Below are 17,080 nucleotides of genomic sequence, written 5' to 3' on the forward strand. Positions count from 1 at the left end.
ATTTTTCTCAGCATTTCAAAGTAATATTAAGATATCAGTTTTTACTGGAAATTAAAACAAGCTTTTCAGTTTTTTGGTAAAGTTTATTAGTTTGATCTTTGTGTTCTGCTTTTTTTATTAAATGTATGTATATAAAGTATGTGTTTATAATAAATAGTTCTGCACATTTATAATTTTCATTGAAAAAATGATTGAAGTATCTAATTTTAGACATCCTCAGATGAAGTGCCGAATTTGCTCCCAAACGGTACCTTGTCTCACGTGGCATGATCGATGTACTCTTCTTAAAGCGGGGTTATCAATAAACAATTGCAATAGTGTAATATATTAAACTCAGTTATTCTATCGAGCCTTTTGATTTTGTTTGGATTGCCTATTTTAGCTTTCAAGAGTACAAACAAATTGTGCTACATTTACTTGTAAATAAACAAAGTATTTAGAATAAAAGTGTTCAACAAAAAATACCTTAATACGCAATTTCGTTTGATTTTCGTAGTCCTCAATTCGGCAATCAATTTTACTTGCTTAAAGGCTTCTTGGTTTAAGAATTTAACAAAAAGTTTATCAACGAGAGGCAATCGGTTCTAAATGTTAAGTGACGAAGCAGATTTTTCGGTTTTTTCTTAATCGTTTTGTGGCTATATGTACTTATTTTGAAATTTGGTTAGATTACGATTTTATTTCAGGGTTCTATATTAAATGCCAGTTTAGTTATCGAATGAGCGCAGACTTTGGCTTACACTGTCGTCGGAGATTGTGCGATTCCGCATCCACACACATTACGATGCGACTTCTGGTGTGTGATCTACCAGAATCCGGAAGACTTTCCGCCAGGTGGGTTCTTCACTTTAATGCACGCTCGAACGCCAGACCTGTCCAGTTCCTCTGTAATAAATTGAATTAAGTTATAAAAAGTTCTATCTGTGATAAAGCATACATCCATATATGAGGTATACAAATGGTTCTTGATAGTTAACTACCAAGGATTTTAGGAGTTACATACCGCTTATGGAGAAGGACGACTCCTGCATGTCACGCTTGCCATCGACGCGTCCACGCACCGAGGGCGTACTGCACAGTGATCCTTCCGCCGGCATGGCCAGGTTGCCGGCCAGCATGGCACTGATGGGCTCCTGCACTGGGATTTGGATGTCAAGCTCGGCGAAACGCTTGGCCACGTTGCCGTTCAGCTTCTCCTCGTGCTGATCCTCCGGCGGCGACTGCACCTTGCCCTCGATGATGTCATAGACGAATGGGGGGCGGACGGGCGTGGGAATGAACCGTCCGAAGCCCTCCGCCACTCGCACGTTCCCCTGCTCGGCGCAGATCCTTCCGCGCACCAGGACGAACTCGCAGACGCCGTGCACGGTCATGCCCTCAAATATGTTGAAGTCACATGCGTGGTGGTGGGTGTCCTTGGAAATGGTACGGGTGGCATTCGGATTCCAGATCACAATATCCGCATCCGAACCGACAGCTAAACAGAGACGGAGTAGGATTCAAGTAATTATTATTTAATGCTATGTTAAATGTATTGAAAGTATACCAGTATCCCACTGGAAGGGTTTATTCTTGATTTCGGATTGGAACTCGTGGTTTGCAATATCACTTACCGATGCGACCCTTCTGGGGATATATGTTGAATATCTTGGCCGCATTCGTGCTAGTCACGGCCACAAAGCGGCACGGATCAAGGAGACCGGCGTGCACCCCCTTCTCCCAGACCAGCGACATGCGATCCTCCACTCCATTGACTCCGTTCGGAATCTTGGTGAAGTCGCCCTTTCCCAAGGCTTTGTGCTCCTTGTTGAAGGTGCAGTTGTCGCTGCCAGTCAGCTGCAGGTCATCACTGTGGACACAATGGAAAATGTGATTTATTGAACGGATAAGAATAATCATTTTCGGAGGTCAGTTAAACGAAACAAAACGAACAATCACCGGCAGGGTGTGGAATGCAACGAAAATGTTCTGATTCTTGGATACTTACTTCTATAACCGGGTATATGTGGAATCAAAGTGAGCCGGTAAGCTGGTAGTTTCTAGACTAGTTTATAGCACTCGCTTAATTAAACCAATGGTGCCTTTGATTCCACATATACAGGGCAGTACTTACTAAGCCAAGGACTTCATCAACTGCCTGGGTGTCTCGGCGGAATCGCGGATCGGGGGACTGGTGATGCAGTAAATGCGGTCGCCCTTGGGCACGGCGCTCATGGAGCGACCCAGGGAGCTGGCCAGCGTCTCCCCGAAGACGCAGTAGCCACTGCGACGGGCGCGACCCACGAGCTCGGCGGAGGATTTGCTGGTCAGGCCGGACACGAAGAGCGGGGTCTTCATCTGGACGATGTGTGAGCGTGTGAGTGAAGCAATGGCAAACAGGGAAACGTCATCGGATTAGTGGGTTAGATCGGGCAAAGAGCGCAGTTAGTTAGTTAGTGGATGTGATTCAAGCAGGCAAAAGCACAGACCAGTTAGTATGCGGATTAACCAGCTTCAGCATAGACAAGTAATCCCAGGACCAGAGACCGTAATTATTGTAGGTATGTACATGTACATAAGTTAATGTTTAAAAACGACTCACATAAATTTTAAAGACATCAAAATCTATTTTCTTCTACAGTTTACCTAAATTACTCAAGTAAATGCGGGAAACTGATTTCTAATTTCAGAATTAATTTAAGAATTACATTTACAAAAAAAAAATACCCATGACCAGCTTTAACCACATTTGAATGGAGCCCCCGCTACTCGCTTTTTTGGGATCTTTAGAATTCTTTTTACAATAGTCGAAAACAAGGTACATCACAGTGTGGCGTGTTCAACAAACTTGTAAAATAACGAAAAAGGATTAAAAAAATTAAATCATAAATATTTCCCAGTTATTAATTTTGTAAGCTTGTCTTAAAAATTCTTATAGGTTTGAGACCTGCCTAATTTGAACTTGGCATTGTAATCAGTATCCCAACATCGTTTACTAATTTGCAATTAAGTAATTTAATATTTTAAATCTCCATTAAGAAATTAAAGAGCTCTTTCAAATCTCAAAATTTTGAAATTGTATCAACTTGATTGAATTTGCTGATCTTATTAAATAATAAATGAATTCCTATCATTTTTTCAAAAATGAAAAAAAGGTTTCTAGGATCTTAATATGCCAATTTAACTCAACGTTTCTAATTGAACTCGTTGATTGGTACTTTCTTTTAACCCTTGCAGGTCTCCAATTACTATTCCCAAATAAACTAATTAAGTGCCAGTTTGAAAAGAAACCCATAATTATATTTACGTCAAGAATAGAGTCGTAGAGGATATGAAAAGCTAACATATTTATTGACTCAGATTTTTACGGTCCCGGCCCGGAGTCTGAACCCAGGCACAACTTACTTCGCCAGCAGCTTCATCAAAAACTCGGGGGTCGTCTTGTCGGGCCGCAACGGCGGACTGAGCACATGCGCCGCCTCGTGGTCGAAGCCCAGGTGCTGGCAACAGGTCGCATCCGTGCCCAGCGCCGCGGCCAGGGTCTCGCCCATTATGTACCGCCCCCGGTATCGGTGGCGGGCCCTGGCCAGTTCAATGCCCGCCGACTTGCTCATCACGTGGACCACGTACAGCGGACAAGCGGCCTAATATATGTACGTTTATTGGGGGGTTATATCGAGTGCCGCATACCGCATACCGCATAATATGTACAAGGGTGCATCATACACAATGGAAATAATAAGAAATCAAAATGTGTAACATAAATAAACCGTAATTACAGCCCGGCCAAGTGACTGGCACTTAGCCCGCGTGGACACACACCGCCGCCTCCTGAGTCCCTCCCAGAGTAACTAGCGCCTTGGGAGTGGTCTTACCTGGTGGGCCAGCACGCAGGCGCGGTGCACGGCCTCGGCCTCCACTTCCTCCGGTCGCGACAGCTCGTGACCCTCCGGTCCATTGATGCCTTCGGCCAGCAGGCGCTGCGTGTTCTTCGCAATGATGTCGCCATTCTCAGCGTGGACCTGCGGAAACGGATCAAGTTGCGTTACAACTGGCCTTAACGGAAAAGGCAAAACAAATAATAATAAGAAACTGATGTACTAAAAAGAAGTGTAACGAACAACCAAACAAATTCGAGTTACAAAAATTTTGAGTATTGCATAAATGCGTATTTCCCATTTAAAACAAAAAGAATTAAAAACAAAAAATTCGCTTAAGGTTCTGGGCATTGAATTCCAAGTTTATCACTTATGCCCAGATGCCTTTAATGAAACAAAATATTTTAACTGGCATTACGTGTTGTATGAGCAAGTTTTAATGAAACTTTGAGACCTTAAACTTTAATTAAAATTGTTTCGCTTTCGAAAACATTATCACACACCAAACTCTAATTTTTAACCAGGAACTCGACTGCACTACAAAGTTATAATTAACAAGAAAGGAAAGCTAACTTCGGGCGGAGCCGAAGTTGATATACCCTTGCAGAATACTCTGTAAATTATATTCTCCAAAAATTATTGATTATTATTATTATCTTAATACTCATAAAAAATCCCAACTTCCTAACTTTAAAAACACCAAAGTTATGGCATTTCCGATCAATCAGTTAAATGGCAGCTATAGGATATAGTCGGCCGATCCTTATGAACTTTGGTAGGTCGGATTGATTGGCCAAAAATAAAACCCATAGAAAATCCCAACTTCCTAACTTTACAAACACCAAAGTTATAGCATTTCCGATCAATCAGTTATATGGCAGCTATAGGATATAGTCGGCCGATCCCGGCCGTTCCGACATATATACTGCGTGCAAAGGAAAGAAGGCTGTGTGCAAAGTTTCAACTCGATAGCTTTAAAACTGAGAGACTAGTTTGCGTAGAAACAGACAGACGGACAGACGGACAGACGGACATGGCTATATCAACTCAGGAGGTGATCCTGATCAAGAATATATATACTTTATAGGGTCGGAGATGTATCCTTCACTGCGTTGCACACTTTTGACCAAAATTATAATACCCTCTGCAAGGGTATAAAAATGCTGAAAAACATTAAATAAACTTGATATTCTTGACTTACCATTGCGACACCATTTAAATGTCGAATGCGCTCAAAAACATCTAAAAGGTCTGAATCATTCAGCTGAAAATGGTAAAAAATAATGTAAATATAAAATAATTGCTGTAGTTTAAAATTGACTTACCTGATATAGACCCTTGTATGCCATGAATGTTTTGAAGGAGTTCACTCCGAGCTCTTTGCACAGAATGCCAATCTCCTCAGACACCGACTTGGACCACCAGGTGATACCCACATGCAATCCGTAGTCGCAGCACACCTAAATAAACATGTGCATTTAGTAAGTTTGTTAAAGAATTTGAAGTGTAGTTTTTATGAAGTGGGGAAATGCAATTCGTCAATTCGAGATTTAATGAACCAATCTAACTGAAAGGGCTTAATTTTAAAAATGTCAAATTGGCATCATGACAAAATGAAAACTACTGATTGATGAGCTATGATGAAGATCTGTTCAAATGAACTTTTATAACTTTGTTTATTAGCGACTTTTCTGTCAATTATTTTTAATAAAAATTTTAATATAATTTAAAAAAATGGTTTTTAAAACATAGAAATATTAAAACTTTGGTTGCCAAACTACATAAACTATTGGCTGCCTTAATGTTGAGGGATGTTGATACTTATATCTTCCGATTAAAAGGGAAACGCAAAGTTATACCTTTCCTTCATATGTCTCACCTTAGGATCAGCCCAGCTGCGCCACTTGTCGTAGGCTTCGATCATCGACTCATGTTTGTTGGGCAGAACGAAGTCGACTGGGGAAATCGAAAGTTTAGAGCCAAGGGGACTCAAGTCTTGCTAGGCATTTTCTTACTTATCATGGTGGTGCCACCTGCAACGGCGGCCCTGGTTCCATGGTAGAAATCATCGACGGCCACGGCTCCGCCGAAAGGCAACTGCAAATGCGTGTGGGGATCGATTCCTCCCGGAATGATCATAAGCCCGCTGGCGTCGATGGTGCGGACTCCTCCCGGTATCGTAATTTCGGAGGAGGGTCCCACAAACCTTGAAGGAATAGAAGGGTGGATTTTTTCTTAGACTGGGTTGATTTAGGCTTTGAGTGAGAAATATGTATATTTTTGGCGAGTCATGCCAACGCCCTTAAAAATTGTGCTTAAGTAAGTGAATAAAGTACTAGAGTTTATGGATGACTAGAGTACTCCTTCTGGTATGATTATGATCGGAAATTATTAATTAATCGGAAATCATGAAGTCAAATTGAATTAAATTTATGAAACACAATAAATGATTTTTAAATTCTAAAAACTTTAAACAAACGAAACAGTTGCTTTCATTTGAAGTTATCTTAAAACCATAAACATAACTTTATTTTCACAGTATGCAATTTATAACTATCAAATTGTTTAAACATACTTGATAATTCCGTCCTCGATGTACACGTCCGCTTTGAACGATTTATCATGGTTGACGATCTCGCCTGTAATGAAATCAATGTTTCAACTTCAGTTTCCCACACGGAGTCTGTAAATGAGCTTACCATTTTTAATGTAGACACGATTCTGGGCGCTCTGCAAGTGAATCGGCACCTTCTTAACCGGTTTTGGGCTAGTCGACATGGCGAGAGTCTGCAATTAAATGAGTGCTGTGAGTGAGTGCTAGACTAGACTGGGGAGGATTTCCCCATTTCCCACACGCAGACACGCGAGCTGGCGTTTTCATTCATTCATTTGGGGTTGTTGGGCCTTTTGTGGTGGCCCATGACTCATCGGAGGCATCGCTTCAGGACGGGCTCCAGACACGTGCCGTACTTTAAGCTGCGCAGACTGAACTTAACCCCATGCACTCGAAAAACGCAAATTAAACTTAAATTTATTTAAATGGAAAATGGAATTAATTTCTGAATTTCTAACAATGTGTTTAGAAGTCTAAAGAAAATTACCCATTTTGGATCATAATTGCTTTTACAGCATTTATACATACTATAGATACTAGTATCTAACTATCCCAGTTCCCCCGCTTGCTGAATTATAATAAACTTTGGCAAAACTATGTTCTTTTCGACTTTGGCTCCACATACTCTTAAAAAGGACAAAGGAACTTCAAACTTTATTATGTTTTGAGTGTATGCACTCTCGAAATCAGTAAGTATTTATGCTGGGGGGTGCCCCATAACACCCCTTATCGTAGGGTAGATGCTGTGACCCACAGTGCAGAGACGCAAATGTCATCGCAGCTCGTTTGTCTTTTCAGCAGATTGGTTCCTCCACTTGGAAAACGTTTTGTTCCGCCGGCAGACACACCGAACGCAACACAATATGGTAACTGCATAACAGGCAGAATATTAATGTTGCGCCTAAGCCATTACAAGGGCCATCTCTTCCGACGTCTGCGCTGCAGTCGTAGCCCAGTCAGCCAACCAGGCCAGCGGTTATTAACCTCCGATGGTCTTGGTCTCCGCCTCTCGTGGCCCTCTCAAGTACTGAGTATTTGGTGTGGAGTGCCGATGCGACGTACTACGCCCTCGTCACACACTCTCTCACATCGGATGTATCACTATTGTGGCTAGAGAATGGCATTGACGATGGCCCTAAAGCCGCTAAGTTCAAATTGTGCCACACGGCACAGCGAACTGAAAAAAGAGAGTAAGTCAGGGCGGTGCGGAAAGCGTTTGTTATGGTGCTATGAGTAGCCTCCGTACAGCTGCGGTCAATGTGATTTATTTCATTACTACTGCTTTTGGAAATGTGTCAGCCAAGGAGTTACCCTCCTACTGTTTTTCCATAGATATTATGTCGCCAGAATAGCGATAAATAATTTTTAAATATCGTCAAAACTGCGTTTGGAATTTTGTATGCTATAAAATGTCTGTCACGGTACTACTTTTTATTTGGGACATCTATGTTGTACAAAATGGACAACTACGTTAAATGGAAAGGACCTTTGAATCATGTGAAAACTTGAAGAGCATATGCTGGAGTGACAATAAACAATCAAGAATACACAAAATCCATAAGAGCTGTTGGGGATTAGAGGGCTCTGTTTTCTCAGGCGATAGCAGCTCACACTGATTTCTTAAAGCCCAGGGCGGGCATTTCTCTGAGTGTATTTAAGTTCCGCCATATTCGAAATGAATTACCTATTAGCAGCTACAGCTTTTACCGCAACTGTGCGTCTGCATACTTTGTTATGGTAATGATTATTGGGGTGCATGACGTGTTTGAGGATGGCAACATTTCATTAATTCAATTTCAAATGGGAGCCTGGTGTCCACCGAAACCAGCGCAATATTGGATAAGTGAGCACTTTCCCCTTTGGTGGCGCACATCGAAAACAAAATGAAGTGCATGTGCTGGGATGCAACGAACTAGATTATCTCTCAACATGGGTATATACACTCGCGGTGTATTCGAATGTGTATATAATGCACACAAGTGGGTCTGTAGGTACATAATGCAATTAATGCAGCCGTATTAATGTTGGGGAAAATGTGCAAAGCTCATTCTCTCTAGACTTTTTGTAGGTCGCTAGAGCTCTTTAATTTGTAAAAATACAAATGAACGAATGTTTTTGTGCCCGCCTTTATTACATTCAGTGGTGTTCGTAAGCCGGCTGTCTATTAATTGTTTGTAATTTTGCATCAGCCACTGACACTTGCTGTTCCAATTAAGCACTCTAACATGACTCCTAGGCCAACTAAATGGTAATTTCTCATATGTACGAGTATTTCAGATAGATTTTAATTGTGGCACACTAACAAGTGTGAGTTAGTAACTTAATGGAGTCCGAAGACAGTAATATATTAAAACGCGGTTGATATTTCCTATTTTTAAAATTAAATGAGACGTTAAATTAATTTTTTTTGATCTGAAGGAATTTTAGAAGTTATATTCTTTAAACGTCAGAGAGAAATACATTCTTTTGAGGTTTTGGTTTAAAGATCATTATTTTGAAAAGTATCAGAAATGTTTGGACAATCAGTTACCCATAGTTAGAATGTCACTCTGAACATAATTAAATCCGTTTGTATTTGATGATATGTTTAAAAATGATTTCCATTTTTCACATAATAAATTGATTATGAACCCAAATGATACATATGTAGTCATCAAATAATACATCAAATACCTTTTCCTTTCCGTTTGCTGTATTCCCTTAGTAGCAGAATCGGCCGGTTTCACTCATTTAGAGGTGGCTTTTATGCCGACTATAAAATCTTTACTTATCTTATCAGTCTTGGGGCCCATCCTCCAGATTTCGTACCACTGGGGGTATGGCTATTATTGACAAACGTGCGCCACTATCGCATCTCAGTTGGATGAACCTAGAAATCAAGTCCTGACCCCATGTGTGCTCGATGTACAATGTACACAGGCACAGCTAAGTACGTCAATAAAATCAATTCCCCGCAGGCACATCTCCGCAGACGTCGCGGTGGGTTATGCGATTGCCGGTTTGCAGAGTCCAACGACTTGGCTCTTCGTTTGTTATTAAATCGATAAAAGGCAGCGGGCCCGGAAAGGAAGCAACAAGAAAAGCCTGTACCTGGACCCACCCATCGGCAATCGGTGGTCGGAGATGGAGATGGAGATGTACATTGCACCTGATTAGCGAGTTGATAAATGCAATTGCACAAACATATCCACACTCAGGTGCGCTTTATGTTCATATGTACGTTTTAGTGCACCTGCATGTACATATTGGGGTTGAGAAATGCCGTCATTCGATCAAAACGCACTCGCGAATGCTGCTTACAGCGTTGGAGAAATTTCAAATTAACGGCCAAACATAATGGGATATGTATACTAATGTGTGAGTCTAATAAAATTTGAAAATAGAACGAAAAACGGAAAAAATACCCACGCATTGCGCACAAGTATACACACACACACCTATACACTCGACCAGAAAAACAATTGCAATACAGAAAATAGGGAAAATCAACTCGCTTTTCTTTTGCATTGGGTACATTCACGAATTAAATCCGCAAATGCTTTCTTTCGGGAAATTACCGTTAAATGGCTACAATCTCACGCGATTTGGCAGATGAACGAATTTAATTTACACGCACGCACAAGTTCACTGCTTGAAAATCGAAAAACATTTAACTCTCGGTCCAATTGGAACTCGCCTTTTGGTGGGTTTTGTCTTTTCATGGTGGATTTTCTAGCAGCTGATGGACCGGCAGTGTGACCACCTTTGGTTGTAACGCAAATGTAGGCAAGGCGTTACGGGACTTTCTGCGTTTTCTCCCAAGTGGTCATACAGTTTTGGCGCCGATTGTGCTTATGTCGATTTTTTTTCAAAAATCATTTTTTTTTCAAACCAACAGTTGAAATATGTAGTTGCTTGAATTAATAATAAAGTGTGATTTGAGAGTGAATAACGCTTCGCAGTTTAAAAAATTCCAATAGGAAGGCTAAAAGTTCTGCAAAGAACATCAGAGGGGCTAAAAAAATAGAAAGAGCCAAAAAGAGACCAAAAAGCAGTTATTATAGAATAGCATCAGCAATTTCAGCATTTTGTTTTTGGTTCGAGTAAATTCGTTTTTTCTAAATGATGAAAGAGGTTTCGAAAATTTGAAATTTCCTGCTTTTAAATAACTATCCTGCGTCACATTTTCTGATTTCTAAAAATTGTTAAACATTTGTCCGAGGCTATACATGTATGCTTATTGTGTGAGAAATGGGGTAACATAAATAGTTTTGATACATTTTTCTAAAAGGAATTACTTCAATGATAACATTTAAAAAAATTAAAAATAAGCAATTGTAGTTTTGCATTTTATTTTCAATTTATTAAAATTTAGTCGTTGAAAATGTCAGCTAAGAAATCTCCCTTCTGTGTTAACAGCAGCGGTGTTTGCTGGCGTTACCAATCGAATTCTTACAAGCAGAAATTATTTAAAAATTAAAAATATATATTTGTTTTATGTTGTAAATAAATAAATATTGTGAACCTGTTTTTTTCCAACCCTAGCTTAAGTCCAAGTCATTGTATTATGGGCTGTTTCTCATGAAAGGAAGCCTAAACCACAGCAAAACAGTTTAAATTGTTTTTCTTGGGGGAAACCTTCATTTCTGACCTTTAAATGAAAATGATTGCGAACCCGTGAGTGCCCCAATTTCCTAAAACCTTGACGACCAATATCCTTTTATATACAAACATAGCTGTGACCGACATTTCTTTAATTTGTTTCTGCCTGTTTATTTAGGTCACCTAAATACCGCAACGATCCTTCACTTTAATGTCCTTTCTTGTTTCATACTTTCCAAAAATTCACCAATGCCCTGCATAATCAGACTAAAGAAAGAATCACGCAAAGTACTTGGAAAAATTATATTTAAATTGGAACTAAAAACAAAATGTTGATAGAATTTGTATATGAACTTTGTAACTGAATTGTTGTTGTGAAAAAAGTGTACTAACTTAAACCTGTTGTCTTGCGCTAAACGCGAACCACAAAACCTGCTGGGCAGCGTTAGCGGACGCATCTAAATCGCTTGATGTTGGTTACTTGCTGTGTGGACTTAAAGCTATTAGGTTTTTAGATTTTCCTGCTGCGCACAAGGGGCACGGCCCGCCCCCGCCACTGCACGCCGGCCCAACTGTGTAGATAAGAGATAATCGATTTTCGTATTGCCATAGCGATTCGCCGTATTCCCAGCAGTTCGGCCGTAGTTCCAGCTACCCAGGCGCCCTACGATACAAGGCAACTGCTCTTCTCCTGGGGATTGCCGTTCTCGTTTTCGATCAGGATCAGTAGCTGATGGAATATATCTCCCACAGACTGTGGAGGGAGGTTACTAAGTAGCTTTCACTTAGTTAATGTGGACCTGGGACTTGCCTCGTTTTGTTTGGCGGACGTTTCCAGAAATGCTGCTCGCCAGGACTCGGCCAGCTTCTTGCCCTCCTCCGTGGAAACGGTTCGTTCCTGGTGCAGATCAGTCTTGTTGCCCACCAACACCACAGGTACGCTGAAAGGCAAGGTAAATTAGCTGATTTCCGTTTGGAACCCAGTAAGATGCCTACTATTTCTTGCCCATCACATCCAGCAGCTTCTCGTAGATTATCTTGATCACCTCGAATGACTTTTGGCTGGTTATCGAGTACACTAGGACGTAGCCGTGGTAGTCCATGCTGTATTGAACCGGGAATATGCTGTACTCGTCCTGACCGGCCGTGTCGATGAGCTTGACGATGTAGTCCTGGGATTTGACGCGCTCGTTCTTTGTGAATGCTGCGAATGGGAATTACAAAACATCACATCTGGCATCTTGCAATAGCCATCCCAAGCCTTCGTGGCTCCTGAGAAATCCTGTCGGGATGTCACTTACTATTCTCGATTGTGGGGTCATAGGAGTCCACGAACTGGCCTTCAACGAATTGTATGCAGATCGATGATTTGCCTGCAGGTAAAGCGCAATTATTTTAAGGAATTGTTCGCAATTGTTGCTATTGTCAAAATACTACGCAATTACAACTGCCAGCAGCAACAGCATCTGCGGGTTTTAATAGTCTTTCTTGTGAAAACTCACCCACTGATCTGTAGCCCATCATGGCTATATTGCGCTCCTTGGTTGGCATTTTCCTGGGGTTTAATGCTTTCAAATCTGATGGGAAAAGTCTTGGTTTTTGGGGCTTTTCCACACTTTTTTTTTGTTGTCGCACCTACGACTTTGTGTGAGCTTGTGTTGGTGTGTGCCTGTGCGACCGTGACTGTGTATGTGGGGGATTATTGCTTCTTGTTTCACTTCGCTTGCTGGGTATACTTGTTGCTATCACAGCTAGGGATTTCCGACGATTTTTAATTCAATTATTATGTATAAAATCGTCGAAAAGAAAACAGCTATTCTCAAGTTGAGTCAGTGCTGGTGTGGGCTTAGTGAAGACGACGCCGAAATACCACTCCCAAGTCGCCCAAGAAAGGCTTTTTATTCGTCATTGTGGAATGGTCATACCGCGCGTTGCCACACAAATTTAACGGTTAATTTTTTGCATATGGAAATCTAGATTTCAAATCTTTAAAATTGTTCAACATTTTTTTCTTCATACAAAGTCAATAGTTTGTGTAGATTTCTTTACTGTTCTTCTGTTTACTAATGTACCTTTTGTGCCCAATGCTTGTGAATATTTTGTAAGGCTAGCTTGTACCTATTTTAGGTACACTCGATAGTTTAAGCATGCAATCGATGTTTAAAAGATTGAACAAGTAATCGGTGTGTTCATAGTGCCATCTCCTTTTCTGCAGCATTTTTCGTAAAAATTTGTTTTGATTTAAATCATTAAATAATCGTAGATCCGAACCCATTGCAAATGGGTACAAAGCGACGCAACATCGAGGACGAGCTGTCCCGGTTCGAGGCGGAGATCTCCAAGCCGCCGGCCCGCAATCTCTTCGTGCCCAACCAGGTGCGCCCGATCATCGCCGCCAACACGTACCACAACGTACAACACAAGTTGCAGCACCACCAGGGGAATGGAGGATCCCGCCTGACCGTACCGCCGCCCCCGATCCCGCCACCACCAACCTTCATGTCCACCTTCGTGCCCACGGGCAATGGCGGCGGCTCCTCCGGCGCCAGCAAGCCGATGTCCGCCTCACCCGTAGTCCTGAGCAGCGCTCCTAAGCTGTACCAGTGCCGGCAATCAGTGCACGTGCCCACCGTGGCCGCGGCACCATCTATCGACATCAACGCCGTCTCCTTCGACGTAACGCAGAAGCTGAAGAAGCTCAAGGCGGAGAAGTCCGGACCAAATCCTATAGCCGAGGAGGCCATCAAGGCGGCGCGCGCATCTTCGGCGCTGCAGTCCTTCCAGACTACGGAGCGCAAAAAGAAGGACCGCAAAACGGTGCGGATTGCCGGTGGCAGCGTGTGGGAGGACTCCTCGTTGGCAGACTGGCCCGACGATGACTTCCGCATCTTCTGCGGCGACCTGGGAAACGACGTAAACGACGAGGTGCTGACCCGGACCTTCAACAAGTTCCCCTCGTTCCAGCGAGCGCGTGTGGTCCGCGATAAGCGGACGGGTAAGAGCAAGGGATTCGGCTTTGTCAGCTTCCGGGAGCCGGCCGACTTTATTCGGGCCATGAAGGAGATGGACGGACGCTATGTTGGTAGTCGGCCCATCAAGCTGCGCAAAAGCACCTGGCGACAGCGCAGTCTGGACGTGGTCAAGAAAAAGGAGCGCGAGAAACAGGTGTTACTGCAGGCGTTCAACTCAATGAACTGAATCTGCGCGTGCATCCCTTGTCCTTTAGGCTAGTTTCGGTCACTTTGAAGTAGCAAATTAGTTTTGGGTGTTGCTGCCAAAGATGAGCAATAAATTTACGTTTAGCAATTGACGCACTACTTTTTATTGGAGAATCTACTTATAAACCCTACCCATTACGAGGTAACCCAATAGCACGTTTGTAAATTGGAAATACAGCGATGGTTTGATAAGTTAAGAGGAGCTTAGACGGGAAAGCAATAATTGACTATAAATTACATAAAGCTTTTAGTACCATTTGGATTGTTCCTTGCCCCCTATGAGTGGCCTCCGCACCACGTCGCCCTCGGCCCTTTCATCACGGCTCTCATTCTCGTCATTGCCTGCTAGCCGCTGGTATTGGTTTACCTCTTTCCTGGGCCACCGGACGAGCGGTGTGCCAGCATCCGGGCCAAAAATGGAAGGATAGTATTGTCTGTAGCTTATATAGCCCGCAAACAGGCCAATTAGGCCGCCTATGGTCACATCCTGCCAGTGGTGGTGGTAGTCGCAGGTGCGACTGACTGCCACCAGCAGAGCGATCACCAAGGGAATCACTGCGATGCAGAGTCGCCAGCTGTGCCCGCGTCCCCTGATGTCGAAAGCGTGCAGCTTGGCGCCCACATAGTAGGCGATGAAACCGAAACTAGCGAAGGCAACTGAAACGACGGATTAAAACTGTTAGCTGGGCATTCGACTACCGATGTCATGCACAAACTCACACGACGAGTGTCCGCTGGGGAAGCTCTTGCGGCCCTCGTTTATGTCACCCGGGAGCCCTGTGCAATTGAAGTCCAAGATGGAGGAGTCCAGGCTGCTCGATGTGGTGTTGAGAACCATCACGCCGTCGGGAAAACAGCGGTAAAAGTAGTCGGGCCTTGGCCGCCCTACTGTTATCTTCAGCATGCTCGTCGGGAGGCCATTCATGCACAGAGCCAGGGTCCAGGCCCAGCTGGCGGCTCTAAAGTCCCGCCTGTCTTTGGTGAACAAGTAGAAGACAACTGTGACCAGGAATGGAGCCACTATCACCCAGAAGAGCAGCTCCCCGCCTTTGACGATGTCCGGTCTCCTGGGGTTCTTGTACAGCCAGAGCTCCTCCTCGTGGATTTCCCGCTTGAAAGCTGTCATAGTCTCCAACTTGCTGCAGAGATGAATCATGAATGAGACATTGACATCGTCAGCATTGCGGATTTGTCACAAGGAAACTCACGCGAAGACAATCACGAGGAGAACGCGGAGTACCACATCAACTGCATCGCTAAGCCTCCTGTTGGAGCTCCCAGAGCCAGGACTATGGTCCTCCGGATGTCCGGGCTGAGTGGAGCTGCTGTTCGGATTCAATGAAAGCTCGTTGCGCCACATTCCGTCGCCGTTGCTCTTTGATCCTGTACGCCCGACGTCCTCGGCGGAACTCTCGCTGAGAGTGCGTCTGCTGGACTTGTATTCTTGACCTTCCTTGCCCGACGCCATTTCGTTAGCCCTCTGGGAATAATCGGTTGTCAGCTTTTGTCTGGTGCTTGTCGCCTGAATAATTAAAGAAATAGGTAAACGCCGAGTCATTAATCGTTGCACTTATGTGAAGGGTAAACATAAGAGGTCTTTAACTACGCCAGCTGTTAGCCGAAATACATAGTATGCCGTATCTTTTTCCGTGAATGAGATATTTGTAACTTTCAGAGGCTTATCAGCAGCGGGTTGAGAGGATTTTCGGAGAGAAATAGAGAGTATACCGTTTGCGGCCAGGCCAAAACCAAAACCTGTAGTATGGTGATGGACTGGGCAAGGTGTGAAAACCTCTGATTTCCGCGATAAGATACACACAGAAAAAAATGTTTTTCAAAAAGAGTAGCTAAATAAGATTTTGATAAGAATTACAACTTCTTTACCTAACATGGCAAAATTTGGCTTTGGCATAGAGCTCCAGTTTAGATCCCATCGATAAAAAATTATTTCATTATGTTCAGGATAACACAAATATTAGAGTAGTGAAATGTTTGAATACATCTACATAGTTATATAAATGCTGGTCTCAAATTACTTGTAAAATCATCATATTAGTATATAGTACATTGTAAAAATATTATATTAGTTTTTCTCCCTGTGCACACTCGCCACGCTATGCGTCAATGTTTGTCATCAAACGCGGTTACGTGTGGCAGATATCGCTATAGTGTAGATATGCACACATGATGGTTTTAATAAGTTAGGCGTCATAAACAATATTGGCTAGCCGGCGCACCTGCTCCTTGGCAATACTTCCGATATTGCCGTTTCGGTCGATTGGATTTTCGCGGCGGCGGCTACGTAAGTCCGCCGTATAGCTATCGGGCATTATCACACGCTGATCTCCGGGGATATTGATATTTGAGTTGACTTTGGAACTGTTTGCACTTGGCGCACTAGCTGTGGCATCCACTTGTTGCTCTCGACGTGTTTTCGACTTAGCTGCCTTCCGACTGCTGCTTAATGCTAATTGCAGGGCTCTTTATAAACTTTCTCTAATCTCGCGACAGCATCGTAAAACAAACAGCGAAGTAAACCCCCTCCCCCCTTCACAAAACACCAGAAAACAACAACAGCTGTTTGCCCTTTTTGTTAGTCAAATTCCATTCCACTAGAGTTTGCAGTTTGTGGGCTGTTTGGCAAGTTTACCTGTTAATTAACCATGTTCGTGGCGGCAGCAATTACAACTCTTTGCATTTCAAACGTGTCCACGCGACAGAAATACTCATCTTTCTGCCGTTTCGTTTCGGTTGTAAATTTGCAAATTCGCCCTGCGATAACTATAGTTATCGGCAGAGCTGCCAACTCG

The 17,080-nt window shown here is 42.9% G+C and overlaps 4 protein-coding genes across 7 annotated transcripts; 1 reads left to right on the forward strand and 3 right to left on the reverse strand.

Annotated features, from left to right (window-relative positions):
* Nucleotides 1-62: 62 nt before the first annotated feature.
* LOC108039678 (dihydropyrimidinase) lies at nt 63-10,158 on the reverse strand. 3 transcript variants are annotated; one of them, XM_044457384.1, is made up of 12 exons: nt 10,029-10,158; nt 6,557-6,644; nt 6,433-6,496; nt 5,873-6,063; nt 5,737-5,813; nt 5,183-5,317; nt 5,059-5,121; nt 3,855-4,001; nt 2,114-2,337; nt 1,614-1,849; nt 1,004-1,477; nt 63-885 (listed from the first exon to the last, which is right to left on the reverse strand). In XM_044457384.1, the coding sequence occupies exons 2-12, from the start codon at nt 6,633-6,635 to the stop codon at nt 806-808; spliced, it is 1,770 nt and encodes a 589-aa protein (XP_044313319.1). In that variant the 5' UTR covers nt 6,636-6,644; nt 10,029-10,158; the 3' UTR covers nt 63-805. The 3 variants fall into 3 exon arrangements, with proteins under 3 accessions (XP_044313319.1, XP_044313318.1, XP_044313320.1); XM_044457383.1 differs by lacking the exon at nt 2,114-2,337 and adding an exon at nt 3,385-3,623; XM_044457385.1 differs by lacking the exons at nt 63-885; nt 1,004-1,477; nt 1,614-1,849 and adding an exon at nt 3,385-3,623 and having other exon boundaries at nt 2,319-2,337.
* Nucleotides 10,159-11,341: 1,183 nt separating this feature from the next.
* Nucleotides 11,342-12,928, reverse strand: LOC108039684 (GTP-binding protein Rheb homolog). Its single transcript, XM_017116762.2, has 5 exons — nt 12,555-12,928; nt 12,354-12,425; nt 12,049-12,256; nt 11,864-11,993; nt 11,342-11,806 (listed from the first exon to the last, which is right to left on the reverse strand). Exons 1-5 carry the CDS (start codon nt 12,601-12,603, stop codon nt 11,717-11,719), a joined length of 549 nt encoding a protein of 182 aa, XP_016972251.1. The 5' UTR covers nt 12,604-12,928; the 3' UTR covers nt 11,342-11,716.
* A 306-nt stretch (nt 12,929-13,234) lies between these two features.
* Nucleotides 13,235-14,362, forward strand: LOC108039683 (RNA-binding protein 42). Its single transcript, XM_017116761.1, has one exon. The coding sequence runs from the start codon at nt 13,333-13,335 to the stop codon at nt 14,248-14,250; it is 918 nt and encodes a 305-aa protein (XP_016972250.1). The 5' UTR covers nt 13,235-13,332; the 3' UTR covers nt 14,251-14,362.
* LOC108039682 (phospholipid phosphatase 5) lies at nt 14,345-17,049 on the reverse strand. 2 transcript variants are annotated; one of them, XM_017116760.2, is made up of 4 exons: nt 16,921-17,049; nt 15,479-15,792; nt 14,991-15,409; nt 14,345-14,927 (listed from the first exon to the last, which is right to left on the reverse strand). In XM_017116760.2, exons 2-4 carry the CDS (start codon nt 15,736-15,738, stop codon nt 14,518-14,520), a joined length of 1,089 nt encoding a protein of 362 aa, XP_016972249.1. In that variant the 5' UTR covers nt 15,739-15,792; nt 16,921-17,049; the 3' UTR covers nt 14,345-14,517. The 2 variants fall into 2 exon arrangements, with proteins under 2 accessions (XP_016972249.1, XP_016972248.1); XM_017116759.2 differs by lacking the exon at nt 16,921-17,049 and adding an exon at nt 16,508-16,818.
* Between the last annotated feature and the right edge of the window lie 31 nt (nt 17,050-17,080).

This window comes from Drosophila rhopaloa, unplaced genomic scaffold, assembly GCF_018152115.1.
Source record: "Drosophila rhopaloa isolate 14029-0021.01 unplaced genomic scaffold, ASM1815211v1 contig_155, whole genome shotgun sequence".
NCBI classification, from domain to species: domain Eukaryota; kingdom Metazoa; phylum Arthropoda; class Insecta; order Diptera; family Drosophilidae; genus Drosophila; species Drosophila rhopaloa.

What these genes read in the sequence shown, in the direction of transcription:
- LOC108039678 (XM_044457383.1), bottom strand. Translation starts at nt 6,635, where the DNA reads ATGTCGACTAGCCCAAAACCGGTTAAGAAGGTGCCGATTCACTTGCAG. An exon ending in AGGTGGCACCACCATGATAA is followed by an intron (nt 5,814 to 5,872) that starts GTAAGAAAATGC and finishes CGATTTCCCCAG; the next exon opens with TCGACTTCGTTCTGCCCAAC. An exon ending in TTGATGAAGCTGCTGGCGAA is followed by an intron (nt 1,850 to 3,384) that starts GTAAGTTGTGCC and finishes TTGTGTCCACAG; the next exon opens with TGATGACCTGCAGCTGACTG.
- LOC108039684 (XM_017116762.2), bottom strand. Translation starts at nt 12,603, where the DNA reads ATGCCAACCAAGGAGCGCAATATAGCCATGATGGGCTACAGATCAGTG. An exon ending in GATGGGCTACAGATCAGTGG is followed by an intron (nt 12,426 to 12,554) that starts GTGAGTTTTCAC and finishes CTTTACCTGCAG; the next exon opens with GCAAATCATCGATCTGCATA. An exon ending in TGACCCCACAATCGAGAATA is followed by an intron (nt 12,257 to 12,353) that starts GTAAGTGACATC and finishes TCCCATTCGCAG; the next exon opens with CATTCACAAAGAACGAGCGC.
- LOC108039683 (XM_017116761.1), top strand. Translation starts at nt 13,333, where the DNA reads ATGGGTACAAAGCGACGCAACATCGAGGACGAGCTGTCCCGGTTCGAG.
- LOC108039682 (XM_017116759.2), bottom strand. Translation starts at nt 16,600, where the DNA reads ATGCCCGATAGCTATACGGCGGACTTACGTAGCCGCCGCCGCGAAAAT. An exon ending in CTCCTCGTGATTGTCTTCGC is followed by an intron (nt 15,410 to 15,478) that starts GTGAGTTTCCTT and finishes TCATCTCTGCAG; the next exon opens with CAAGTTGGAGACTATGACAG. An exon ending in CCCCAGCGGACACTCGTCGT is followed by an intron (nt 14,928 to 14,990) that starts GTGAGTTTGTGC and finishes CCGTCGTTTCAG; the next exon opens with TTGCCTTCGCTAGTTTCGGT.